Source organism: Hydra vulgaris, chromosome 02, assembly GCF_038396675.1.
Source record: "Hydra vulgaris chromosome 02, alternate assembly HydraT2T_AEP".
NCBI lineage: Eukaryota > Metazoa > Cnidaria > Hydrozoa > Anthoathecata > Hydridae > Hydra > Hydra vulgaris.
Genome location: NC_088921.1, coordinates 4,510,001 through 4,535,138, shown reverse-complemented (window position 1 = coordinate 4,535,138; position 25,138 = coordinate 4,510,001). Strand labels below are relative to the sequence as shown.

The following is a 25,138-nucleotide window of genomic DNA, read 5'->3' as shown; positions in this document are numbered from 1 at the left end:
GTTAATATGTGACGTCACTGGTTTTCCACTTGGACCCTTCATATATATTATTATAATATATATATTTTTTGATATAATATAAATTTCTAAATATTATTAATAATAATTATAATAGTAGTGGTAACTAAAGTGAAAACAATAAAAAATATTTTTACATTTTAACATCTGTCAAATTGCAAATATTTTTAAAGAAATATAATGATTTAGTTTTCAATTTATAAATAATTTATTAGACAACTTTTAGCTTAACAAATAATTGAAAAACTATGGTTGCATGCTGTTTTCAATAATAAACCAAGCAAGTTAGTAGTTTCTCACTTAAAGGGAACTACTTTTTTAATCTAGAACTAAATGTTTTTAAAGCGTTTTTTATGTTATAAATAGGGCTTCTTATAAGAGTTTTCTATTTAAAAAATTATGTATTCTACGTCTTAACTTAACTTGTTAATTATAGAATAAATTAACTAAAGTTCTTGAAATAACTTGCTATTATAACATTAGTGATATACATAACTACTTGTTTTTTATAATATTGTACTAATATTACTATTTTTTTTTGATTAGGTAAACTCTATAGCAACCATAAAAAGCCACTTAAAAACTCACTGAAATTCTTCAGAAGACAATAGAATTAAACATAGTAACAGAAGGCAACAGAATTAACATATTAACGAAAGGCAAAAGAATTAACCATATTAACAGGTAAGAAGTGAGTAGAAACAAAAAACTTTAAGAAACTTCTTAGTACAAAAGACTCTTAAAGATGTTTTCCTATAAAATGGACTTTCGGTTGCACAAAATAGTTACCATTACATTAGATTACTTTTAGTCATATTACTTTACTCTTAGGTCACTTAGATCACAAGAAAACCACTTTAGTGTATGATTATATGGATATGACAGAGCTATATGCAAAATTCAAAATAGTTAATATTGCTTTAATGAGCTATTCAAAACTTTAATAAAAAAATCATTAATCAAAGTTTAAGATGGGTTACGCATTTAACACCAAATATTATAAGATGATAGAAATAAATGAGGAGCAATTTAAAATGACCATCTATTGAAAGTTTTTTAATTATTTATAACTTGTTATACAACTATTCACAAACTTATATAAGGTTATTTTATCAACTTATTTTAATTCAAAAAATTTAAAAACCTTTTATTGGTTAATCATATATACAAAATTGTGATATTACTACATTTATGAATTATAACATATGTTTTACTTTTTTTGAATTCACCAACTCAATGGCTTACCAAATGCCTTACTTCAACTCCAACCAATAATCATCATCAACGCAAGGTCAACTAGGTGGCCGCTACTATATATAGAGTACTTAATTCATTTTTAAATTATACTTTTAATGTTGATACAACCCTCCTTTAAAGCTATAGCTCTAAAGTACAAAATCAAAAAACTCAAACAATGGTCTCTGCAAAGATAAACAAACTGATCAAGGTACTACCAAGGAGATTTAGGTCAACTCGTGTCTAATCAATCTGAAAAAATATTTTCAGCACCATAACATCTCGAATTTTGATGATTTTTGGATTACAAGCTTAAATTTATGAAAGAAAACTTAACTAAAATTTAATGACTGACTCCTTAAGGTTTCAGAGATATCGATACTCAGTCCCAATCATATTTTTTAATTGCTAAAACACAAAAAAATTTAAAGCTTTTAAAAAAAAAAATAAGTTTAAATAAGAGTATTACATTTTTGAACCCCCATACAAAAAAAAGTTTATCTTGAGATGCCTAAAAGATATGATTCTGAAATTTTTTCCTAATGTTCTATATGTAACAAACATAATACAAAAAAACTGCATGGTTTTTCTTTTTTGAATCTGATTTATTTGCTTTGAAAAACTGTTGCAGATTTTTTGTAACAAGGAATTTGTTATATATAGAAACAAAAGAAAAAATTTCAAAATCATACCTTTTAGGCATCTTAAGACATACTTCCTTTGTACGGAGCATCAGAAACTTATAAAATGTGTTACACCATTTTGAAATTGAGTTTTTATATAGAAGCTTTAATTTTTTAGTGTTTTAGCCATCATTTTTAGGTTCCTCTCCCTAAAAAATAGTTTTTGAGTTCCTCTCCCTAAAAAATATTTACAAATTTTTAACACTGAACTAACAAGTACTTTATAAGTTAAAGCTAATTGGGTTATGTAATCAGCTTAAAAAATAAATGGCAGGGTAAAAATTAATCAAAAAAGAGATTAGGACAGAGTATCCATATATCTGATACTGTAAGAATTAGACACCAAAATTTGAAGAAAAGATTTTTTTCATTATTTTAGTCAAAATCTGAGGTGGCATGATGCCAAGGATAAATTGATTTGAGCTGGAATGACATGTTTATCTTTCTTCAAATTTTATGCTTTAAAGAAAAATATCAAAACAGATAGTTATATTATGTTTATTTTAACTTTATAAAATTTTAATATATAGCTAACAAACTATCAACAGTATACTTAAACTATTTATTAAATATAACTATGGTGATGGTAATGTTAATTTTTTACTGAAGCCTAAAAGATTCAGTAACAAATATATAATGTTACTATTTTGATAACTTTATTTCTAAATGTAGAACTTTTGCAGAATTAATTTAAACTATTAAAATATTTCCTAATATTTTATGTTGTAATGCTAATAAAGTTTTTAAATTTGTTCGTTACCAACAACTAATATTTATTAAATAACAGCCAGGCCCATACCATGCATTCAAAACACAAAAAGATTTGCAATAATTATATTAACAAGTGTTCCTTATCTAAAACTTTTACATATAACAGCTGCTTAATATTTCACTAATTTTTTAATTATTTTATACCATAAATAAAAAAAAGCGTTAATACCAAACATTGTAATACACATAAAGTATATTATAACATATAGTATTACATATGTTAATAGTAAATGTTATAGTATTATTATATGCTAATAATATACGTTAAGTACATTTTTTCTCATTTTATGCAATTATTAACTAAAAAACTTTAAAAAATAACTTTGTGATGTAATGTCTTTCTAGATCAATAAGCAAAAAATAACCGCTAAAGAAACCTAGACTTTTAATTACAATTTTTGACAAAAAAAACCTTCTAGAGCTTCAATGAATAACCTTGTAAATCTATATTCTGTGTTATATGTACATCTTTATACCTGATTGCAGCATTACAAAGCTGATTGAACCAGCTGACAACCTCCCACAATCTCTTATAAGTACATATTTAAGCCATGTTTAAAGAATCCAGTACCAAGGCATTTGAAGATTATTGTCATCCACCATTAATGGTACTGCTTGCATTTTTTTGGGTGACAGAAGTATTGAGTTTTTTTAAAAAAAGCCAATGAGGTGGATTAAAAAAACTGATAGCTAAGTTTTGAGATGCAGAAAGAATTCTTTCAAATATTCAGGTTTCCAACACATATTCAATCCAATAGTGTCTATTTGAAACTATGTGTCATTTGTGTTTTATTTGTGAATAAAGTTGAGTGAAAATTGTAACGCTACTAAACCAGAGCAACAAAAAATAAATGAAAAACTTTGTCAAAAAAATTATTTGACAGGAAGTAATGGACAAAAAAAACATTTAAATAATCAATACCACAAAAAATCTGTTTGATAATTTTTTTTATGGTTTATGAAATCAGATATCATAAACCGTAAAAAAAAGTAGTGTAGCTTTGTACAGTGTTTTTAATCAGAGTTTAAAAACACAGTACAAAGCTACATTTAAAGAGTGTTGAATATTTGGTTTCTATTATCAAAAGTGTTATGCTTCGTGGTACACCTGAGATTGCATAATGAGGCAGAAGGAATGATGGCAATGGAAGTATTGAAATGACGGTTTTAGAAAAACAGACAAAAGCTTAAATGCGTTATTAGTTTACTGAGTTTATGTTGGAAACAAAGTTATAGAACACCATTTAAAAAGTTTAGGAACAAAAGTTTTTAAATAAATTTTAAAAATAATTAAAGTAGCTAAAAAGTATTTTTCATTTTTCAAATTATAAATAAAAAAAATTTCCACCAAAAAATCCTGGATCCTTTACTTAGAATTGATAGGTAACCTATTATTATATAAAAACACAGCAAGGCAGATATCTTTAGGCAGCAATTAGTAACAATGCACTATTCCTAAAAAAAAATAGACTTCTACAATCAAAATGGCATCAAAACCATCCCGAAAGATATAAATCCTTGAAACTGCATTAAGCAGCGTGTAATCAAGAGTTACTGGGTACCTGTAAAAGGAATCTTGTTGAAAAGCTTTGAATTAGCAAATGATGATGAACTTAAGCAAAAACGGACAGCGAAATCAAAAAAAGTTACTAAAGCAAAATCCTGGCAATGATGGCACCTACTTTCAAAAAAATTCAACTAGTTTCTAAGCATCTTTTAAAATATGTACCAAAATGTCAAAAAAAACTTTCAATAAAGATCTAAAAAATCTGTTTGATATAGCTAGTGTAAATGATGTAACTGTAATTACAAGTAATAAATACAAGGATTTTCTTCTTGCACAGTGAAACTGGTAGAATAGAAGTAATGGAATCAATGGACAAGATCCTAGCTGCTAAAAAGCACTAATTGAGCAAAGAAAAAGCTCTGAAACTCTGGAATTGGTGCACTGAATCTTGGCACACTTACAAAGCTGAAGAAGCATTATATCTTCTGCATTAGCCTAGTTGGAAACATCAGTACTAGTAACAAAGAATTATGTGAAGAGAATTCTGGTGCTTTGCCTGGAGATATAGTTCCAAAACCAATAAAGCAAAAAAGTGCTACAAGAAATATACCCATTCAGTCTTTCACAGGAAGACGTGCGATCGCATGTCTTTATAAGACCAGGCAAATTATACTTTACTTTGACGATTTGACCGCGGCTATTTCAAAAAACATTTTAAAAACGCGCTGAATGAAAAATTTTTTGAATGTGAAATAAATGACATCAAAACATCTTATCAAATGTTTTTATATTAGCGAAACGTTTTTTTTTAAACAATTTAGTGATAATGTTTTTTTTTAAAAGTATAATTGGCAGTTGTATATATTTTTTTAATTTATAATATATAAATTGTTTAAGAGTGCATTTTTTATAATAATTGTTATTAAAAAATAAAAAATTGTTTTGTTTTTATATACGATGACATTCTATGACATTCTATTTTTCTGTTAAGCATAAATTGCAAAATTTACCACCAGGTTTGAATGGCTCCGCTTTATCAAAAATATTCCATTTTAGTATAGGCTGTAAAGCTTTATTTTTGCATTCCCACACAAATTTTGAAAGTTCAGTGGAGTTAATCTTACTTTCATAAACAAGAGAGTTTCTATGTTTATACCACCTGTCATTGAATTTTTCTCAGTCAATGGCCAAGGCCAATGTAATAATATCCTACTTCTTCATGGTAAGTTTTTATGTTGCAAATATAAATAAGATTTTTTGTAAGACATTTTCCATTGAGTGGGCATAAGGTAGTTTGTTGACAATTGCATAATTGGTTGGCATTTTCATGAGAATTAAATAATATACTTTTATTATGAAAAGTAATAATACTCTTTATTTCTGGAAGGCAGCTATAACTAACCTTTAAGTTGTTTCAGTTAAAAAGTTTGTGAAGTTTGTGGCATTGAGGGAAACATCAATTGTACTCAAATATGTTTTTGTTTGTTATGACGTTGACCGAATAAGGTGGGTTAAACCAGATAATGTTTCTTTTTCAAGATTTTGTATTATAATTTTGGATAATTGGAATGAAATTGATCTTATCTTTGAATCCACAAGAACTGAGAGCATTATTATAAATGGTGCTTCTTTGCTTGAAGATACATTACTGATGCAATTAGAGATCATTTTTGGTATTGATTTAATGATGCTTGGTTTCAAATATCTTCAGTTATATTAAGTAATTACAGTTATGATGCTTAAAAACATTATGATGCTTAAAGAAATATTAACAATTTTTCTAGAAAACATTATGATGAAAACATTATGAATAAATACCAGAAAAAAAACCGTTGCTGACAATTATTTTTGTAATGAAGTTATGATATGATACAAAACATTATAAAAAATGTAAACTTTATATTTTAAAAGACCAATACTAAAACACCTTTCAATAAAAATAAAGTAAAAAATAAATATCAAAATATTTGTGGATTTTTTTCAGAAACAAGTAAAAAGTGGTAAAAAGCTCGTATTTAGATAAAAAGTAAAAGACTCACGCAAGAATCTTGAATAGCTTATGAATGATCTTTAAAATTTTCTAACCACTAAAGTGGCTCTGTTTGCTTAATGAGACAATAATATACCTTGCTCAAAAAGTTATGAGATTTTAAATACTTCAAAAAAACAGCCGATCTTGAATGTGATCTCTCTTCTAAGATAGCTCCTGTTTATTTACACCTGATTCCATTCTATAGCTCTATAAATCTAGTATTCATCCTTGTATGGAATACTGTTGTCATACTTGGGTTGGTTCTTCCAATTATACTCATTTTCATTTAAACATAATTCAATAATATATTGTTCATGCAGTTAGAACTGCTCTAGCTCCCAAGTTTGTGGTTCTGTCCTATTTGTCATTTGGTTAGATCTTTTTCTAATTTCTAAAACTACTATCATGGTCACTGCTCAAGCGATGTACATCTCTTGCACATCTCTTGTTTAATCTAAAAAACTTTTTTAATACTAAAAAGTTTTTTACCTCAAGAATATAAATACTTTAGAATATAAACACAATACTTCCTGTCATTTTATTTTCTTTACTTATGCAGTTTACAATTTTTTAAAGTCTTAACCATTTTTTTTTATTCAACTTTTTTCTTTGTTTTCTGTTAGCTACCAACTTATAAAATACTTATAAAATTTTTGTTTATTAAAAGGAAATTTGTTAAATATATATTAAAATGTATAATTTGTATCATAATACAGGATTAAATTTTTTAAAAAAAGCGGTTAGAAAATTAGTAAATCAATAAAATAAAAAAAATAGCAAAAAAAGCTGATACCATTTATTTAATCTACCACACACAATATATATTAATATATATATATATATATATATATATATATATATATATATATATATATATATATATAAATATATACATATATATATATATATATATATATATATATATATATATATATATATATATGTATATATATATATGTATATATATATATATATATATATATATATATAAATATATATATATATATATATATATATATATATATATATATATATATATATATATATATATATACATACAGGCCTTCTTAAGAACCATTAGGTTGTTTGCATTTTACATACAAAATGGTTTTACCAATGCGTTAAACCATTTTTTAAACGTCATCACTTCTACAAGCAACTACTATTAGAACTGGAAGTTACTGGAAGATAATAGATAAAGTTAATAAAGTAAGATAGCGACTAACAGAAAACTTACAATAAAGTAGGTGGCACAAAAGAGTAGCATCTATTATAGTATATCAAAAATAGAGAAAGAGAAGCAACAAAATGAAGTTTCGCAATGATTGAAGGTTGGCTAAAAGAGCAGGTTCAACTGTGGACCTGCTCTTGTAGCCAACGCATATTTGCAGCTTGTCTAAAAGAGATAGGGAATCATTAAAAGATCAAAAGCACATAGAAAAATAGCCTGTTGATTCAAACTTAGTTTTCCAATAAATGGGTGAACTGTTACAAATGTAAATGCCAAGGCCATGCATGTGACTATTGGAGTCTTCACAAATTAAAGGAAGATTACCATCAACACTAAGTTCACAAAATGAGACAGCTAAACTCAAATGAGTCTCACAAAGAGCAAGTAGGCCTGGTAAACTTTGCAAGAGATAAGACGCAACAGAAGAAAAGTTACTTTGAAGATCACAAATTTTTGTGAACTATAAACTTAGAGAACTCAGTGATGGCAATGGTTTTATGTTATAGGTATTACTATGTTATGGTATTATAGTTTTTGGTACTTTGGTCAATTTTGGATTTGTTAAAGAACTTGACTTTAAGAACAGATAGTATTCAGTATACTATTCAATAGTCTAAGCAATTGCCTCATTACTATTATTAAAGCTGTAACAAAAGGCTTCAAAAGTGGCATGGACAATGCACACTGAAAGTAAGAACAGGGACACCATACGTGCACAACATGGCACTTATAATAATCTGATATTTTACAGCTGTTGATGGATTCAGCCTCCCTGAGAGCTACCACAGAGATCAGGAAACCTGAATGAGCGTGCCTCAGAACCATAAAACTGAGTTTTAGACTTGCACCCTAGGTGTAGGTCTAACACTCAGTAGGAGATAAAAGAATGAGTTTCCTAGTCATAAAAACAGATACACAAGCAAAACTTAGGTATTGAGTCAGAAAGATCCAACATTCAAAATCCTAAACTGGAAACAATGTATTATGAATACATACTATGACAGCCAAATAAATGAAGTAGGGTGTGAAGGTCATCAGTCTACAAGACAGTTGCTGGATGCATTTAATGTCTACCCAAGAGAGGAGTATTTTTATCAAGACACTATCTCTAGCCTTTACTCAACCAAGAGCCACAAAGCAGGGGGTGTGTTAGAAGAGAGTAGGCTTTTCTTACTCTTTGTCTAAAAAAGAGTATCCTGCAAGGCAGCAGAACATGAATATTTTTGTTATTCCTAAATTTACATACTGCCAAAACTTTTTTAACTTTGAACATTTAAACATTCTTTTGAATTAGTTTATACTGAAAACAATAGGCAGTTATTAATTGTTAAAAGCATTTTGACAGTAATTCTGCAAAGCCATATTTTTATAAAAAGTGATTTACAAAAAATTTCTTTGACACATATATTCCTATTTAAGTTGATTAAATAAAAAATTGTTTTAGCATTTCGTAGCTTAAACACAATTTTGATATTTTTTTATTTTTGATTATTACTACTTACTCAAGGTGGAGTAGTTCCAAATAAAATAAATTGATAGCTAATGAAGATTAACAATGTTACCATTTGTTGTTAATAATCCTATATTGTTCAGTAACGTCTCCTATATTGTTCAGTAATGTCAATTTATTAAAAATACTTGACAATTTTTCGAATGATAACTTTTCAATAGTAAAGTAAAAAAAAAATTGTATGTTAATTAGTATTTAATACAAAACTCCTTTTTCTATTCATTTTTAACTAATGAAAAACATTCTACCGTATAAAATTATTTAACTATACATAGAAATATGTATTTGTTTTAAAAAATATTTTAGTTTTTAAAAGACTAACCATACCATATACACTTTTAAAATCTCTAAATATAAAATATTCATAGATCTTAAAACTGGATTATTTGACAAAAAACATGATAAATTCAAATAAGAATAGTTTAATATATAATTTAATATAATATAGTTAAATATAATATTTAAGATATAAATATTAGAAGAAGATTCAATTAAATTCAATTATTGAACTTATGTAACTTAAACTTAACAAACTTTGAACTTAATTTAGTAAATGTAATTATATCCAAATGTTTTATTTAGTTTTACATTAAATATTTAACCTAACATGATAATCAACGTAATCATCATGATCATTGCAATCATCATTTTGATCATGCTTTTCAACATATTCATGGTAATTCTTATCATTACTATTTTCATCGTTTGTTTTCTTTATTTATTTAATTAAGAATTACCTGTATTTAAAGAAACTTCTGGTAATACTGAAGTCATTGTGAAAAAATCACCTGGTTAAATAAACATAAATATACTTTTAATTGGTATTACACTATTCAAAAACTCAAACTATAAAAAAATTTTATAATATAATATTTTATTAAAAAATTAACATCATAATCATTATCATCGTCATCAACAACTATAAGAATTAATTTTCTTTTTGTGAGCAGATTAGTTTATTTAAAATTTTGTCTTTTATATTTTTTCTAAAATTTATGATTAAACTTTAATGAAAGGTATTTCTGCAATCATTATCTTCATCATCATCATCATCATCATCATCATCATCATCATCATCATCATCATCATCATCATCATCATCATCATCATCATCATCATCATCATCATCATCATCATCATCATCATCATTATCATCATCATCATCATCATCATCATCATCATCATCATCATCATCATCATCATCATCATCATCATCATCATAATCATCATCATCATCATCATCATCATCATTATCATCATCATCATCATCACCATCATCATCAACATCATCAAAATTTTCTGTAAGCAGACAACTTGATAGGGAAGTTAAATTAATAACCAAAAAATACTTCCACATTATTGTACATATTATATATTTACCATTGTTTAAAGAATTATTTATTTCGCTAATGTTACTTGGTGAATTTGAAGAACCGTTTAAAAACTTATCTAATAAAATATACAAGAATAGTTTTTCAACCCAATAGTCATTTTACAAAAATCTAAAATAATCAAATTTTAAAAAAAATAAAACAACATCATCACCATCATCGTCATAATCAAATTTTTCTGAAAGCAGAGAATTTGATGAGGAAGTCAAAATAATAACAAAAAAAAAAACATATAATGAGAGTGACAAACGACAATCTGAAAAATATATATAATACAAATATTAATAAAAAATGTATACTTGCAAGATCCTCAACCTCCTTCAATAACTTGTATTTTGGAATATTTGAAATGGCACGTTTTAACTTTTCAAACGTCGGATTTTTATTAAAATCGAACCATTTTTTTATCATTTCATATGCTTTGTCTTCTTGTTTTAGTAAATTTATAGAATCATTTTTAATTGCTTCTAAAATATGTGGTTTGACCTTCAAGTAAATACCAATCTTAAACCAATCTTGAACAAGTAGTTCAGACAACTTAATTTGAAATTGAGGATCTTGTAAAACTTCATCCATTTATACTAAAAAACAAAGCAAAACTTAAAATTTAATCAAATAATATACTTCATATTATTTAAAAAAAATTTAAAATGTTGTAATCTTATGTTGCAATCTTATGTTGCAATCTTATGTTGCAATTTTATGTTGCAATCTTATCTTGCAATCTTATGTTGCAATCTTATGTTGCAATCTTATGTTGCAATCTTTGGAGATTTATTAGCAAATGTAGAAACTAACCAAGTTTATTAGTCATTAAAATAATCATGCCTAGTGATAATTAAAAAGATCATAGGGCCTAAGTCTAATAGTTTGTTTGACACTATAAAATCATTTTTACCTACTCCTCATATATAATAATAAATTATTTTAAATATATCTCCAGCAAACATTTTTTAGTATTTAGATGGTTTCTTATAAGTTTATTTACCACATTTCAAAATAATGTTTGTGTATAAATATGATAAAAACGAAATTTGTGTAAGATTGATAAAAAGAAGTACTTGTATGTAGTTATAGGAAGCTTGTAGAAGACTCAAGTCATTCTTGTCATCGAGTACCTTTTTCCGAGACATGTAATACACATAAAAAATCAGCTGCATACGTTATAAATATGTATGTGTTATATATATACCTATTTATTAATATATTTTTTTTTTATTGATTTGTACTAAATGTTAAGTTACATTTATTTTTTTATTTAAACTTAAAAAAAATTTCTTATGTTTGTATGTAAATTTCGTTGTTTAATTTGACTAATGTTGGTTTTAGCTTTGTTTTCAGAGAGTCTTCATTGTTTAAGTTTAATAGTGATTTGTTTCCGGAAACTAATTTGTTAAATAAATAGGAACTAAGATATGTAATTGAGAATATTGAGAGTCTTGTTGTTTCAAATGTTATCTTAAAGTTTCCTGTTGCTCTTGTATTGTATTTATTTATATTGTTTTTGAAAAAGTGTAATGTGTAAATGTTCTGGAACTAGACTATATTTAAACATAAAAAGTATATTTTGAAAAATATTTGTTTGAACATATTTGAAATATATGAAAAAAAATATATGAAAAATTTGTTTGAACATATTTAGTTTGTTCATTTGTTTCAGTAAAGGTTGAGCATGAGTAAACTTGTTTTTATTGTATACTAGTCGTTTTTTTTGACGAAAGTAAAGTGTGTTTTTGACACAAGTAAAGTGGTTTAACTTTAATGGGTACCAAATTAAATTTATGGGTACCATCCCATGCTAAATTGGCTTTGATGAGATAGGTATGTATGAATGCAAAGTAGACATGTTTTATACTTTTTTATGACAAAAATGGTCTTGCCTTGTAAAGTAAACCTAAGTTCTTCGATATATTTGTTAATGAATAAAAAGTTGTTAGGAGTTCTAATTTCATCAATTAGAACTCCTAAAATCTCTTTTGATGGTTATATTTTCTATCTTAGTTGTTAGTAGGTTCGGGGAGATTTTTTTAAATTGTCGATTAGAGTGGAATAGTATATACTAGTTTTTTCTATTTTAAGTGAAAGTTTATTTGATTTAAACCATATATTAATTTTTTTAGTTCAGCATTTGTTTTTTCAAAGTGGTCTTCGATTGTCTTTGATGAGTAAAATAAGTTTGTATCGTCGGCAAACATTATAGTTTAGAATATTGTTTTGGAATATTGTTTATATAAATAAGAAACGAAAGAGGAGCAAGAATGGAACCTTGGGGTACACCACATTTTTTTTATAGTAAAATTGAGTTGCTCTTTCTATCTATAATAACACACCTTCTGTTATTAGAGTAGTTTTTAAATTTAAGCTTAAATTTAACCAATTTAAGTTTGATTTTTTATACCATACCATTTCATTTTTGTTAGTAAAATCTAATGGTTGACGGTGTCAAATGCCTTTGACAAATCATTAAAGATCCCTAATGTGATTTTTTTTTTTATAGGATCTACTTATCCTATTTGAAAAGTCAAGGATCGCATGCTCAGTTGAGTGTAGCTTTTGAAAACCATAATGACTTTTATTAATAACTTAGTTAGTTTTTAAATACTCATTCAGTTTTTTATGGATTATTCCTTCTAGATGTTTCGAGAATACCAAAAGGATTGAGATTGGTCTATAATTGTTTAAAGAATTGGTTTCTCCTGATATATGGATTGGTATAATTTTAGAGGTTTCTCGTTTATCAGATGCAATACCTGTATAACTGATGAATTAAATAGTTGGTAAATTGGATAAAATATCTCCTCAAAAACATCTGATACTACTTTGCAAGCTATGTCATCAATTGATTTTAAGTAATTTTATAGCTATTTCAAGTTTGATTGATTTATTTCATCGAAATTTAAGAAGCAGTATGAGCTTGTTAAGTAACTTTTAAATGTGTTATATGGACATTGAATTTTCATGCAAGATCAGCACCAATGCTGGCAAAGTAGTTGTTAAACTAATAGGAAATACCTCACTTGTTGTTTGATTCACCTTCATTAATTATTACTCTAGAAGGCATTTTGTTAAAACTAGATTTACTTTTACCAAATATTTCCTTCGTAATGTCCCATGTCTTTTATAAGTCTCTATCAAATTTTTGTATTTGATTAAAATAATATAAAATTTTAGGTTTTTTTTTATCTTTTTAAATAGATTTTTGTATTGTTGAGGAGGGACAGGTTCCCTTCGCTTCTATTTTTAAAATATTTTACATGTACTTTTTGTTTTTCTTTTGAGGATTTTCTTATTTCTTTTGTTATCCATGGACAATTTAATTATTTTACATCAATTTCTTTTTCTTGAATTGGAAAACCTTTATTATATTGTAGGATAAATAAATCTATAAAGTGGATGTAGGCAGAGTTTGTGTTTCCTAGTTTACATTATTGGTAGACCTTTTGCCAATTTGTCGCCGATAGCAAGTCCTTGAATTTTAGAGTAGATGTTTCATTGATAATTCTTTTATAACATAAGATATTTGAATTATTAATTTTTGTGAAATTTAGTGACAAAGAGAAGTATATTGGAAAGTGATCTAAAATATCTGTTTTATTATTGCTGATTTTAGGGAAGTATCTTGTATTAAGTTTGTTAAAATGTTATCAAAAGCAGTAATAGATTTGGAAGTTACCCTAGTAGTTTGTTGATAATAGGGAAGATATTAAGTTGAAACATCTCATCAAAGAAATTTTTAGTAATCACATGCTCATTGTACATACAAATAAAAATAATATAAAGCAATCAAAGATGTAAAAGTTAATAAATTATTTGGATTATAATTCATCATTAAGTTTATTAATATTTTGGACAAGAAGAAAATAAAAATAATATTTTTTGAATTTACAAAACTATTTTATACTTTTTAAATACAGATAGTATTTGATTATAGTCTATTGAAGTAGATATTTTGCATTAAACAAAAACAAAAAAAAAGCAATTTAAGACAGGTATTGCTTTCTTTTTTTTCAAATTTTGCTTACATTACTATCACAGTGCAATTATATACGCCATATTATCGTGTTAGAATTAAAAACATTTCCATTATCAGCATAATTAAAATAAGAAAAAAACACTCACATATATACATTTATAAATATAAGCATATATACACTTACAAATGTGTAAATACGCACTTAAATAAACTGCTAATAATGAGATATAAACTAGGATCTTAAAGATCACAAGATCTTGTCAACAGAACCTTATAAAATATAAACAAGCAAAATAAATACAAGTATAACATACTATAAATTAAGTAAAAATTAAAACAAAAATAATTACTAAAATCGAAGTTGAATAACAATTATCAAAATATTAGAACTATCTGAGTATATTATCAAGTAAAAAAATACATTTTTTCAAATTGAGATTGAAAAGGTAAAAGGAATTTGATAGATCTAAACTCTGCAAAACAATATTAGTCCATAGGTGGGGTCCATGAAAAGCAATGCAAAATTGTACTTTGGTTTGTAACAATTTTTATCTTTAGCATGAATACAAAAAAAAAAAATATTTTTTAAATAATAAAAAGTATTTTTGTAATGATAATGGAGGTGACAGGTAAAAATTATTTTAATTATAAGTTATTATTTTCCATTAGGGGAAAGTTGCATATGTTGAGCATGTTAACAGTCAATTGCTTTTTTGAAGCCAAAATATTATAATACTTATATTTACTTTTGCAGAATTTAATTTTTTATCTTGAAGAATATAATTGAATAGTTCATTTAAAAAAAAATTTATACCAAAAATTCGGTTATTTTCAACACACCTAATCATCTCATCTTAGATAACGAGTTACTTAAAATGAGCTATTTTTAATAGAACTAAAAAAAACTCAAATTAACAAAAATATAATCACACAAAAAATTTTTAAAATATTGTATCGTTTAGGAATATACTTAGGTAAAAAGTAATTATCTCAATTATAAATAAAAACAATAAATAATTCCCATCTCTAAAATAGTTTGCGATACTATTTTTTGAAAAAACTCTCACTCTTGAAGTACCAAAATAAAGCTCCGTGGAGAGCAACTTTAAAAGAACGCACTTTTCTTAATGAAAAGTCACATCTCATCTTGAGCGTCTAAATACGTATCAGCTTTAGCAAATTTACCAAGTACTATCATAATTTAAATAGCATGACAACAGCTAATTAATTATCTCATTTAACCCATTGAATTAGCAGTAGATAAGCATAAAATATTGAGGATGTAATAAATTTTTGATGACCTTGTTTTGTTCTGACGTAATTACAAAATATTGAATAATAAAAAAGTATAACGGGGATAGTAAATTTTTTAACGATGAAATATTCAAAGAATATTAACTATACTTCCAAGAAATTAAAATAAATAACACCGTCAAACTTGTATAAATATCCTTAACCAAAAAAAAAAAAAATCAGTAGTATTTCACAAAAAAATAAGTAGTCTACCCTTAAAAGAGTTTATATTGTCTTAGGAACCTGGTTTTCTTATGCAACCTTTCCCTATATGGTTATGTTTAATAACTCTTTTCTTTTTAGGTAGCTCATTCTGAGAATTAAGTATGTATCTTTATTATTAAATTTAAATTTTACTTTAAAATGGTTTTACATTAAATAAAAATAAAATACTGACAAATTAAATTTTCATTATAGAACAGAAAAGAAAAATTGGGATTTGTTGTTAAACTGTTGAGTTGTTTTGTCCAAATCAAATTCAAGTTAATAATTTAATAATTAATTATTTAAATTTGATTTTAAAAAAGTTGAAAAAGATTTTTATTCATTTAACAATGTAAAAAAGTTTAATTTTAAATTTAGGAGTAATGATTTATGGCACCAACAATGTTATAAACAGGAAATTTAACTATCACCATTACATTTACAATCAAACTGAGATTGATTATGTTGCACTTTAAAACCTTTATTTGATTTGTACTTTAAATTCGGTTTTTTTTGTTGCAGGTATTTATTAAATGCTCAAAAGATTTTTTAATTATGTCCAGCGATGCTTGTTGCTTTGCCTAAGTTAAATCACTCATATTGAATAACAACTTTAAGGTAGCCATTGCACATAGTAAGTGTTTTTTATTACTTTGTTTAATATTAAAATCTTTCCTTCTCAAAAACTCTTGGTTTTATTTTTGTTTTTATTTTAGATTTATTGTTGATTTGAAATGAAAATGAAAGGAATGACTGTATTTTTGTGTAGTTGGGTTGACTTGAAACCAATATAAGTTACTCAAAAATGATTTTTTAAGTATATCTATATTGCAAATGTATATAGGAATATGTTATATAACTATATTGTTATGTGCTTATTTATACTTTATCTAAATTGTTAACAATTTTTTAAATTTTTGAATTACTAATTTGTTCTTTTCGCGGCAAATACACGAATTTGCCGCTAAAATGAAATGTAAATCACCAAAAATTTAAATATTTATGTATATCAAAAAAAAATGTCTTTAGATAATATATTCGATGACATACAATCTATTTTAAATCTAAATTATTTGCTAGACATCAACTTTTTAAACTTTGATATGAACGGAATATTTGTAGCAACAACCATTTTATTTGCAGAAACTATCCAGCAGCTGCAATAACCAAACCTCCCGTTGCTTAACAAAAAAAAAACCCATTGTATTTCAACAGAAATATCCCTTTATTTACGGAAACTTTTGTTTACATGCGATTGTTTTTTCCAAAAAATAACGGGAAGTTTGGCCATCCCTGATGGCGGAAAATTTCCGTAAAAAATGCAACATTTTTTTAACATTGTACAGCTTTTTAACAAAAAATTAAATTTATTTAAAACTGCAACGAAAGAGAAGTAGCATCAATAACTGTTTTTTACATAACGTATATTATTTAAGTAAGGGAAAATGGGACAAAATGGCTTTTCATATTTCAACTCAACAAAAAAACATAAAAACAATGATGAAAAAAACAAAGCTGTATTTTAATTTTTTTATTTTAAAATGCTAATTGGCTTTTTTAAAAATTATTAACGGAGTTTTATAAGCATAAGTCTACTTTTATCACATTAAAAAAAAAAATACCTAGGTTCTGGTTATTCTTAATGGATGGTGTCTTTCTGGTGTAACTATTTGAGGAATATTTTATTTAAATGTGTGCTTATTTTGTGTTACTTTAATTAGAGTAGTTGATAGTTGGGAGTAAATTTTTGTAAAATTGGTGGCAATAGTTGCATAACAAGTCATCTTGCCCCAGTATAGATTGACACCATACCTATCATAAAATTTATACAGTATTGGTCTAAAAAACGGTTTTTTTTGTTATGAAATTTTTTACATAGCCCTTTTAATTAATAAGGAGACACTATTTGAGAAAAAAACAGGCCAAAACATTTATGTAGGTAATAATATTAAATTTTTGAACGCCCCGTAAGCATATTCAAATTGCATAAATAAAACAGTTTTATTTCACATTTAATTTGTAGCCATAGTTTCAAAAAATTTTGAGTAAATAATTTCACAAAACTTTGAGTAAATAATTAAGGAAACCAACATCAGGCCTTGTTACGAGATTTCGCTGCGTAACGAACACGTGTAACGCGTAATTCTTAGTAACTCAACTCAGCAAATATATTTTGTATTGTTCGGAGTTATATTGCATCACTAGCGTCTTTTTAAGTACCGCATTGTAATTAAAGTTATTTTATTAACGCGTTAAAAATCATACAGTTTATTTTTCTCACTATAACAAAAGTTGCAAATAAAATCTATGTTCTTATTTGAAAAATCATTTTTGTTATTTTTTTCAAATATAAACTAAATTTTATTTTGAAAAAAATATTTATTTCATAAAGCATAAAATAATATTTGTTTATTTTCTTATAATTTTGCAGTTGGTTTTTTGTTATTTTATTAACTGTTAATAAATTTTTTCTTACTTATTTTGTGAACTCTTTTTAATAATGTTTTTAAACAATAAAGAGTTTTTTTTATTATTTATCAGAGACCGATAACATATTTGTTATATTGTATTATTCGTTATAACATATATTGATCATAATTTATTTTCATAAATTAAACAAACGTCATTAAAACTTTACGTTATTGAATTAACAATAAACAAAATATCTTATTATTAAAACATTTACATCAAAATAAATCGTGCATTTTTTAAACTATTATGACAAAAAATAATTTTTATATTTAAAAGGAATTTATATATTTAATTCATAAGATAAAACTTAAAACACTTTACTTTTTTTCAAATAATATTTAACAACAACAAAAAAAATTATTAAACAAAGTGTTTCTTTAACAAAAAATCTATTAGTTTACAATTGCAGTTAAATGCTTTTACTTACGACTTTTTTTCTTCTGAATAAACGTCACGTTAACAACATCAATAGATCATTTAAATATTTTTAAAGATAAAAGTTTTTGCGTAGAGCAAGACTGCTGAATGGGTAGGCAAATCGCCTTTTTGCAGGCAAAATGTGAGCAGGCTAATGCTTCAAAGGCCTGCAACATAGTACCTTTTCAAAGTTGCTTTGAAAATATATTGACATTACGAACATGAAAATACATCTCTGTAGAGCACTTGTGTTTTACCTTAACTAAATATAGCTTTATTACATGTTCTTAAGTTCTTTTTACATGTAATTATAATTTTTTTTTTTTTTTTTTTTTGTTAACTTACCTCCCCAAGGCCCAGAAGGCCACTACAGACAAGGAGGCTACTTAATTGTGGTTATAACCCTCTCTCAACTCTATAACTCTGAAACAAGAAACTTGACGAACAAGGCCGCTGCGCGGAGAAACAAGTTGAGCACGGTTGTGAACAAGTTGACCAGGGATGTGGTGGGGATCGAACTCGAAACCTCTCGCTTATGAAGCGAGCGTTCTACAACTACACCACTACCGCATTTAATGTCTTTAAAACAAAGTTGATAAGAAGCGTAAATAACATTTTTAGATTTCAAATCATAGGCCTAAGTTAACTTTTAAAGGTTAGAAAAAGTGAACAAAAATATATATACATTCAAATCAGTTATTTATCATTAGAATCATTATTCTTACTATTTTTGAGCTCATCAATGTTTTTAGTGTTTTCAAATCAGGAAGAAAAGATGTAACTGGTTTTGCAATGCAATTTTAAGTTTTTGAGTTTTAGAGTTTAAATGTATAGATATATCCATATCTAGCAAGAATGCCTAAAGGCGTACTTCAGAACATTAGGGGTAAATATGAATAATTTTCCATTTTAGTTGAATTAATTTTTTCAGAATATCAACTTTACCTTTAAAGTCTAAAGTTTTAATACATTTGTTCTTGGTTTGCTGAACTTTCACTGACCAGTTCTATGAGTTTTTTCAATGCTAACATTTTTTAACCACAAATGTTCAACAAAAACTTTAGTGACTTAAATTGGTGTTTGTTTTTTCTCCTTAGAAGTAATTGTAGTCTTAATTTATCGTTAACATAATTGTTCCTAAATATTTAAGCCTAACTTGATAATACTTTATTCTGTTTATATAATACAAAAATTATATACCTATAGTATATAATTTTTGTGTTAGCGCTTAAATTGTTAAACACCTTTTTTTCTTGTTGCTTCTTTCGTAAATTCTTTGAACATTTTTTGCATCATTTTTTTTACATGATTTATTGTAATAATATTCTATGCCTATTGTTTTGTAAAGGGGAAAAACTTACTTAAGTAGTTTCTTTATTAATTGAAAAGACAGTTTACAGTTAATTATATGAGCATGAGAATGTTTATGTTATTTGCTTTATAATTAAATGCAAAAAAATTCTTTCCCCCTTATTTGCATATGTAGAAGTTCCTTATTTGCATATGTAGAAAAAAAAAAAAAAACAAATAATAAAAACATTTTTTAATCAGCTTAGATGTTGTCGATAAATTACGTGACACTCTATGGGAGTAGGGGGAAGAGGGGGTATAATTCAAACAAAACTTGTTGTTACAATTTTGTAATGAAGATATATATATATATATATATATATATATATATATATATATATATATATATATATATCTATATATATATATATATATATATTTATTTATTTATGACAGGTCAGGTTATCCTGCTACTGGTAACATGTAACCCAGTACAATCTGCTTCATGTCCTGCTGCCTTGTAGGATACGCCTTTTTAAGCAAAAGCTTGGAGATGCCAACTCCGACTTAAAACACCCACCGCCTTGGGGCTTTTAATTGAGTAAAGACTAAAGATGGTGTCTCGATAAAAATACTCATCTTGGGCAGATGTTAAATGCATCTTGCTACTGTCTTGAAGAAGGCATCCTAGGCAAAGACTTAAGCGGTACACAGATTCTATCTGTTGACCAGTTTCTCACTTCTTTTTCATCTATTAGGCTAGCGCATATGTATTTTTAATACATTGTTTCCAGTTAAGAATGTTAAATGCTGAATATTTTGATTCAATGCATAACTTTTGCTTTTTTGACTAGGCAACTCATTCTATTATCTCCTAATGAGGGTACAGCTCTAAAACTTAGATTTATGGTTCTGAGGCCAGCTGGTAGTCAGGTTTCCTGAACTCTGTGGTAGCTCTTAGGGAGGCTGATTCCATCAACAGCTGCAAAATATCAAAGTATTAACTGTGCCATGTTGCGCATTGATGGTGTCCCTGTTTGTACTTTTGGTGTGCATTTGGAGCCCTTTGTTACAACTTAGGGTTTATTAATAGTAAGAAGGCAATTGGTTGGGCTATTAAACAGTGTTTTGAGTACTATCTATGCTTTGAGTCAAGTTCTTCAACAAATTTAAAAATGAATAAAGTACTAAAAACTATAAAATACAAAAAACCATCATTATCACCAAGTTTTCTAAACCTATCATTTACTAATATTTGTGGTCTCCACGAATATTAGTGAATGATACCACTCCATTCCTTTAACTTTTTCTTCTTGTTTAATTTATTCTATTTATCTAGTTTTTATTTGTTATTTATCATTCTCCTCTATCACAAGACTGCACTCTTTTGATATTAGTTATGATCAAATCGACAAAACCGTTAACTTTCCAACTCACTTTCCATATAATCTGAATCGTTTACCCTCTTTACTTAAGTTATGTCTTGTTTCTAATTCTAATCAGTGCTCAGTTTTTCCACAATCACCCCTTGGTACTTTTGATCATTGATTGATCACTATTAACACTATTATTTTATAATTTTTATCTTCATCAGAATCCTCTTCTCATCGTACCTCTTTCAACTAACTTAGAGCTCACTGGGACACTTTATGTAATTTTATTGACCCTTGGGTAAAAATCTTTTGTTTCCTGCTAACAAATGTGCTCCTTATGTAACTTCTTAGATTCAGGCTGGAATGGGATCTTTTATTTTCTCTTGACAATTCAAAGTCAAGCCTCGTGCTTCTCTATTGTTTTTTCTCTTATTGTGCTGCTGCAATTTTCAACCGTAACCATTAATTCTATGTCTATCACCATAACAATTCTTCAAAAACAGACGCCCGCCTAATATTGCTAGAAACCATAGTAAAGTGGTTCTGTCTAACGCCAAAGTCTGCTATTTTCAGGTCACAAAATTTTGTACTTCATCTCAAAAATTAGGCTCTTGTAACTTCTGGAGAATCTATAAAAGTGATCTATTATAGAGGCAAACCTATTATTCCACTTGCACCTGCATGGTTCAGATTTTATCAAATCACCTAAGGAGAAAGCTAAATTGCTTGCTGAGAACTTCTCATTCATCTTATCTCTTGATATCTCTAATTGCATTCTACAAGATAAAACCATTATATAGGTTGATCCATTGCTTGATATTCATCTTGCTTGTGCTTCTGTCCCAAAGTGATTTCCTGCAAAAGTGTTTTCTGAATATTACTTTCAAACTATTTAAGAAGTGCTTATCATAGTCTTGTTTTCTGATGGAAAGTCCTCATGTAGTTATCTGTTATCCTCATATTTAAATAATCTGGAGAGTGATCTGACTGAGAGCGATTTTTACTTTACTTAATTGACAAACACATAATCTCTTATCTTGTATCGAATAATTTTCTGTTCTTTAATATGGGTTTCAATCTTCTTGTTCTATTGCTGATTTGTTAACAGTAATAGTCGATAGGTTTTATTGTGCATTAGATCATGGATAAGTTAAGGCTACGGCTCTTTTGCTATAGCCTTAACCTATCCAGATCGATCTAATGCCACTCATCTGCCCCTGCCTATAATAACATTTCCAAAAAATGTTTGCTATGTTTGCAAGAAAAATTTGAAATAATTTCTCATTTAAATCAGGAAAATTTATTAAATAAAAAATCTGAATTAATTTCTAAATGTAGGCACAAAAGTAAATACCGCTTAAAAAATTATAAAAACAAATGACCAAATTAAATTATCCCCATTCCCAAGAAATTTATTTAATAATTACTTTCTGTAACTTCCCTTTAACCAAAACAATACAGTAATTAAAATTTTTTTTTTGTTTTTAGTTATAATAATTTATAACTTCCTGTAAAATATTTTTTTCTATAAATTGATTTTTTTTTGAGATTTAGTAACTTTTCAAGATGATCCAACAATGGTGAAACTTAAAGTTGAAGAAAAAAGTTGGATAAGTGTTTTTTACTAATTTATTTTATATATATATATATATATATATATATATATATATATATATATATATATATATATATATATATATATATATATATATATACATATATATATATATATATATATATATATATATATATATATATATATATATATATATATATATATATATATATATATATATCATTGTGTTTGTGTGTGTGTGTAAATAATCTTCTTTGTATACCATATAACTTTATTTATTAAGTTTATAAAAATATTATTTTACCCAATTCACACACAGTACTTATTATACTATTATATGAATAACACTTTATGCACATAATCATCTAGTCAGATCTTTTTTCCAGTAAGAAATTGTATAAATTCTCTCAGCTTTTCTTTTGTTTACTTTTTCTACTCTCCCATATACATGATTACACATTCATAAACGCCTGACTTGGTATTATCAGAATTTAATTATTTATGGCAGAGTTTTTTACCAACAATTATTTCAGAAAGTGAACCATTAGGCCAGATCATCAATCAAGTTGAACCATCTAATTCAGATCATTCTAAATCATGTAAGTGTTTATAAAAATTCTTTACTTCATTTAAAGATAGTACATGCAGCTCTGGCTCAAACTTTATTTTTTATCTATTTTTTGCCTTTTGATTGTTTGTTTTTTTTTAATTTCTGCTCTCAATGCAGTGTGGTTCAGTCAATTTATCTTTCCTTTTTTGCAAGCCATGTGAATTAAGCACATAAGTAACTTTTCTTAGACTTATTTAGGCTCTCAAGATTTTCTAAAATTCTAATTTTTTTATCTTAATTTGCATGATATATAACCCATTGTTGCATTAGACGATCTTCCTTTGGCATCACTAAACATACCCATTAACTCTTCACTATCTCTATTTTGAAGCCTTTCACTTGCTGTCTCTTTCTTTAGTGTCTCAGTATTTGAAAGGGAGAAATATCTCTTATAGTAAAGATTAAAGACATCTTCCACTGCAATAAGACAAGCAGAATCTCTCTTGATAAGTCCATTAAAAAGTCAAAAGGAAAGGAATATGATTAAACATAATTTAAGCTTACCTAAAAACATACTTCAAATATAACTTAACAGTTATTAGGACGCATATAAAAAAAGTGTTAAATAATTAAGTTAAACAAAATGAAGTTTAAAGACTGAAGAAGAATTCTGACTAAATATTGAAGTGTTTTATCATCTAAACAATAATAAAAAAATAAAAAATTAAAATATGTTTATAAAACTAGAATATTATTTAATAAAATTATTTTGTATAACAAAAGTTACTTAAAAATAAAATGACTCAACAAAAGTATCAATAAAAGTTCTTTAAATTTATATTTATTTTATCTAATTATATAATATCTTTATATAATTAAATATTTATTTTTTTTTTAATTTTTTTAAATTTAATTAATTTTTTTAATAATTAATGTAATAAAAAAATAATTAAATTTTATAAGAGACGACTTTAAACAACAATTGTCTCTTCAACAGAGATATTTTTATATAAAAATCATCAGTCAATACACTGGAAAAGAAGAAAGATTTTGTTGAGAAGAAAAAAAGGGCAAACCTTTTTGAAAGTCATTAGAACTTTGATCTTTACTTATGTTTTTATACTATTGAAAGGCATTTAAATAAAGTCACAAATCACTTCTAATAATTTTTTATATATATTATAATATTAAATATATATAATTAATTATTTATATTAATTAATATTATATATATATATGTTTTTTATACTAATATAAGTATGTATTTTTAAAATAAATATCTTCAAATATAAAAATAATATCAACTTTTTTAAGAAACAATTTAGTTATTTTTTCTTTTCTTTACGTTACTGTGAAGAATTGTACAGAATCTTTTTTTTTTTACTTTTAAATGTGCATTTTTATTGAACAATCTTCAGATGTAAGTTGTCACTTTATTTAATAGGATATCGCATAATATGGTACGATAAAAACATTAATAAAGATAAACAATTCAAAATTATTTATCCAATTAAAATTTAAATAATCTTATAATTATAGTTTGTTATTTATTTTAGTTATTTATTTGATTTTAATTTTAATTTTTTCAATTCATTTTTAAAAATGTATAAA

The 25,138-nt window shown here is 26.0% G+C and overlaps 1 protein-coding gene across 1 annotated transcript in view; it reads right to left on the bottom strand.

Annotated features, from left to right (window-relative positions):
• The window catches only part of LOC136075740 (NACHT, LRR and PYD domains-containing protein 3-like), a 53,796-nt gene that overhangs the window by 20,556 nt on the left and 8,102 nt on the right, over window positions 1-25,138 (bottom strand). Inside the window, exons 2-4 of the mRNA XM_065789175.1 lie at window positions 10,679-10,960; window positions 10,369-10,437; window positions 9,726-9,776 (exon numbers count right to left, since the gene is read on the bottom strand). Coding sequence (XP_065645247.1) covers window positions 9,726-9,776; window positions 10,369-10,437; window positions 10,679-10,955 — 397 coding nt within the window. The 5' untranslated portion in view covers window positions 10,956-10,960. The remainder of the gene's footprint in view (window positions 1-9,725; window positions 9,777-10,368; window positions 10,438-10,678; window positions 10,961-25,138) is intronic.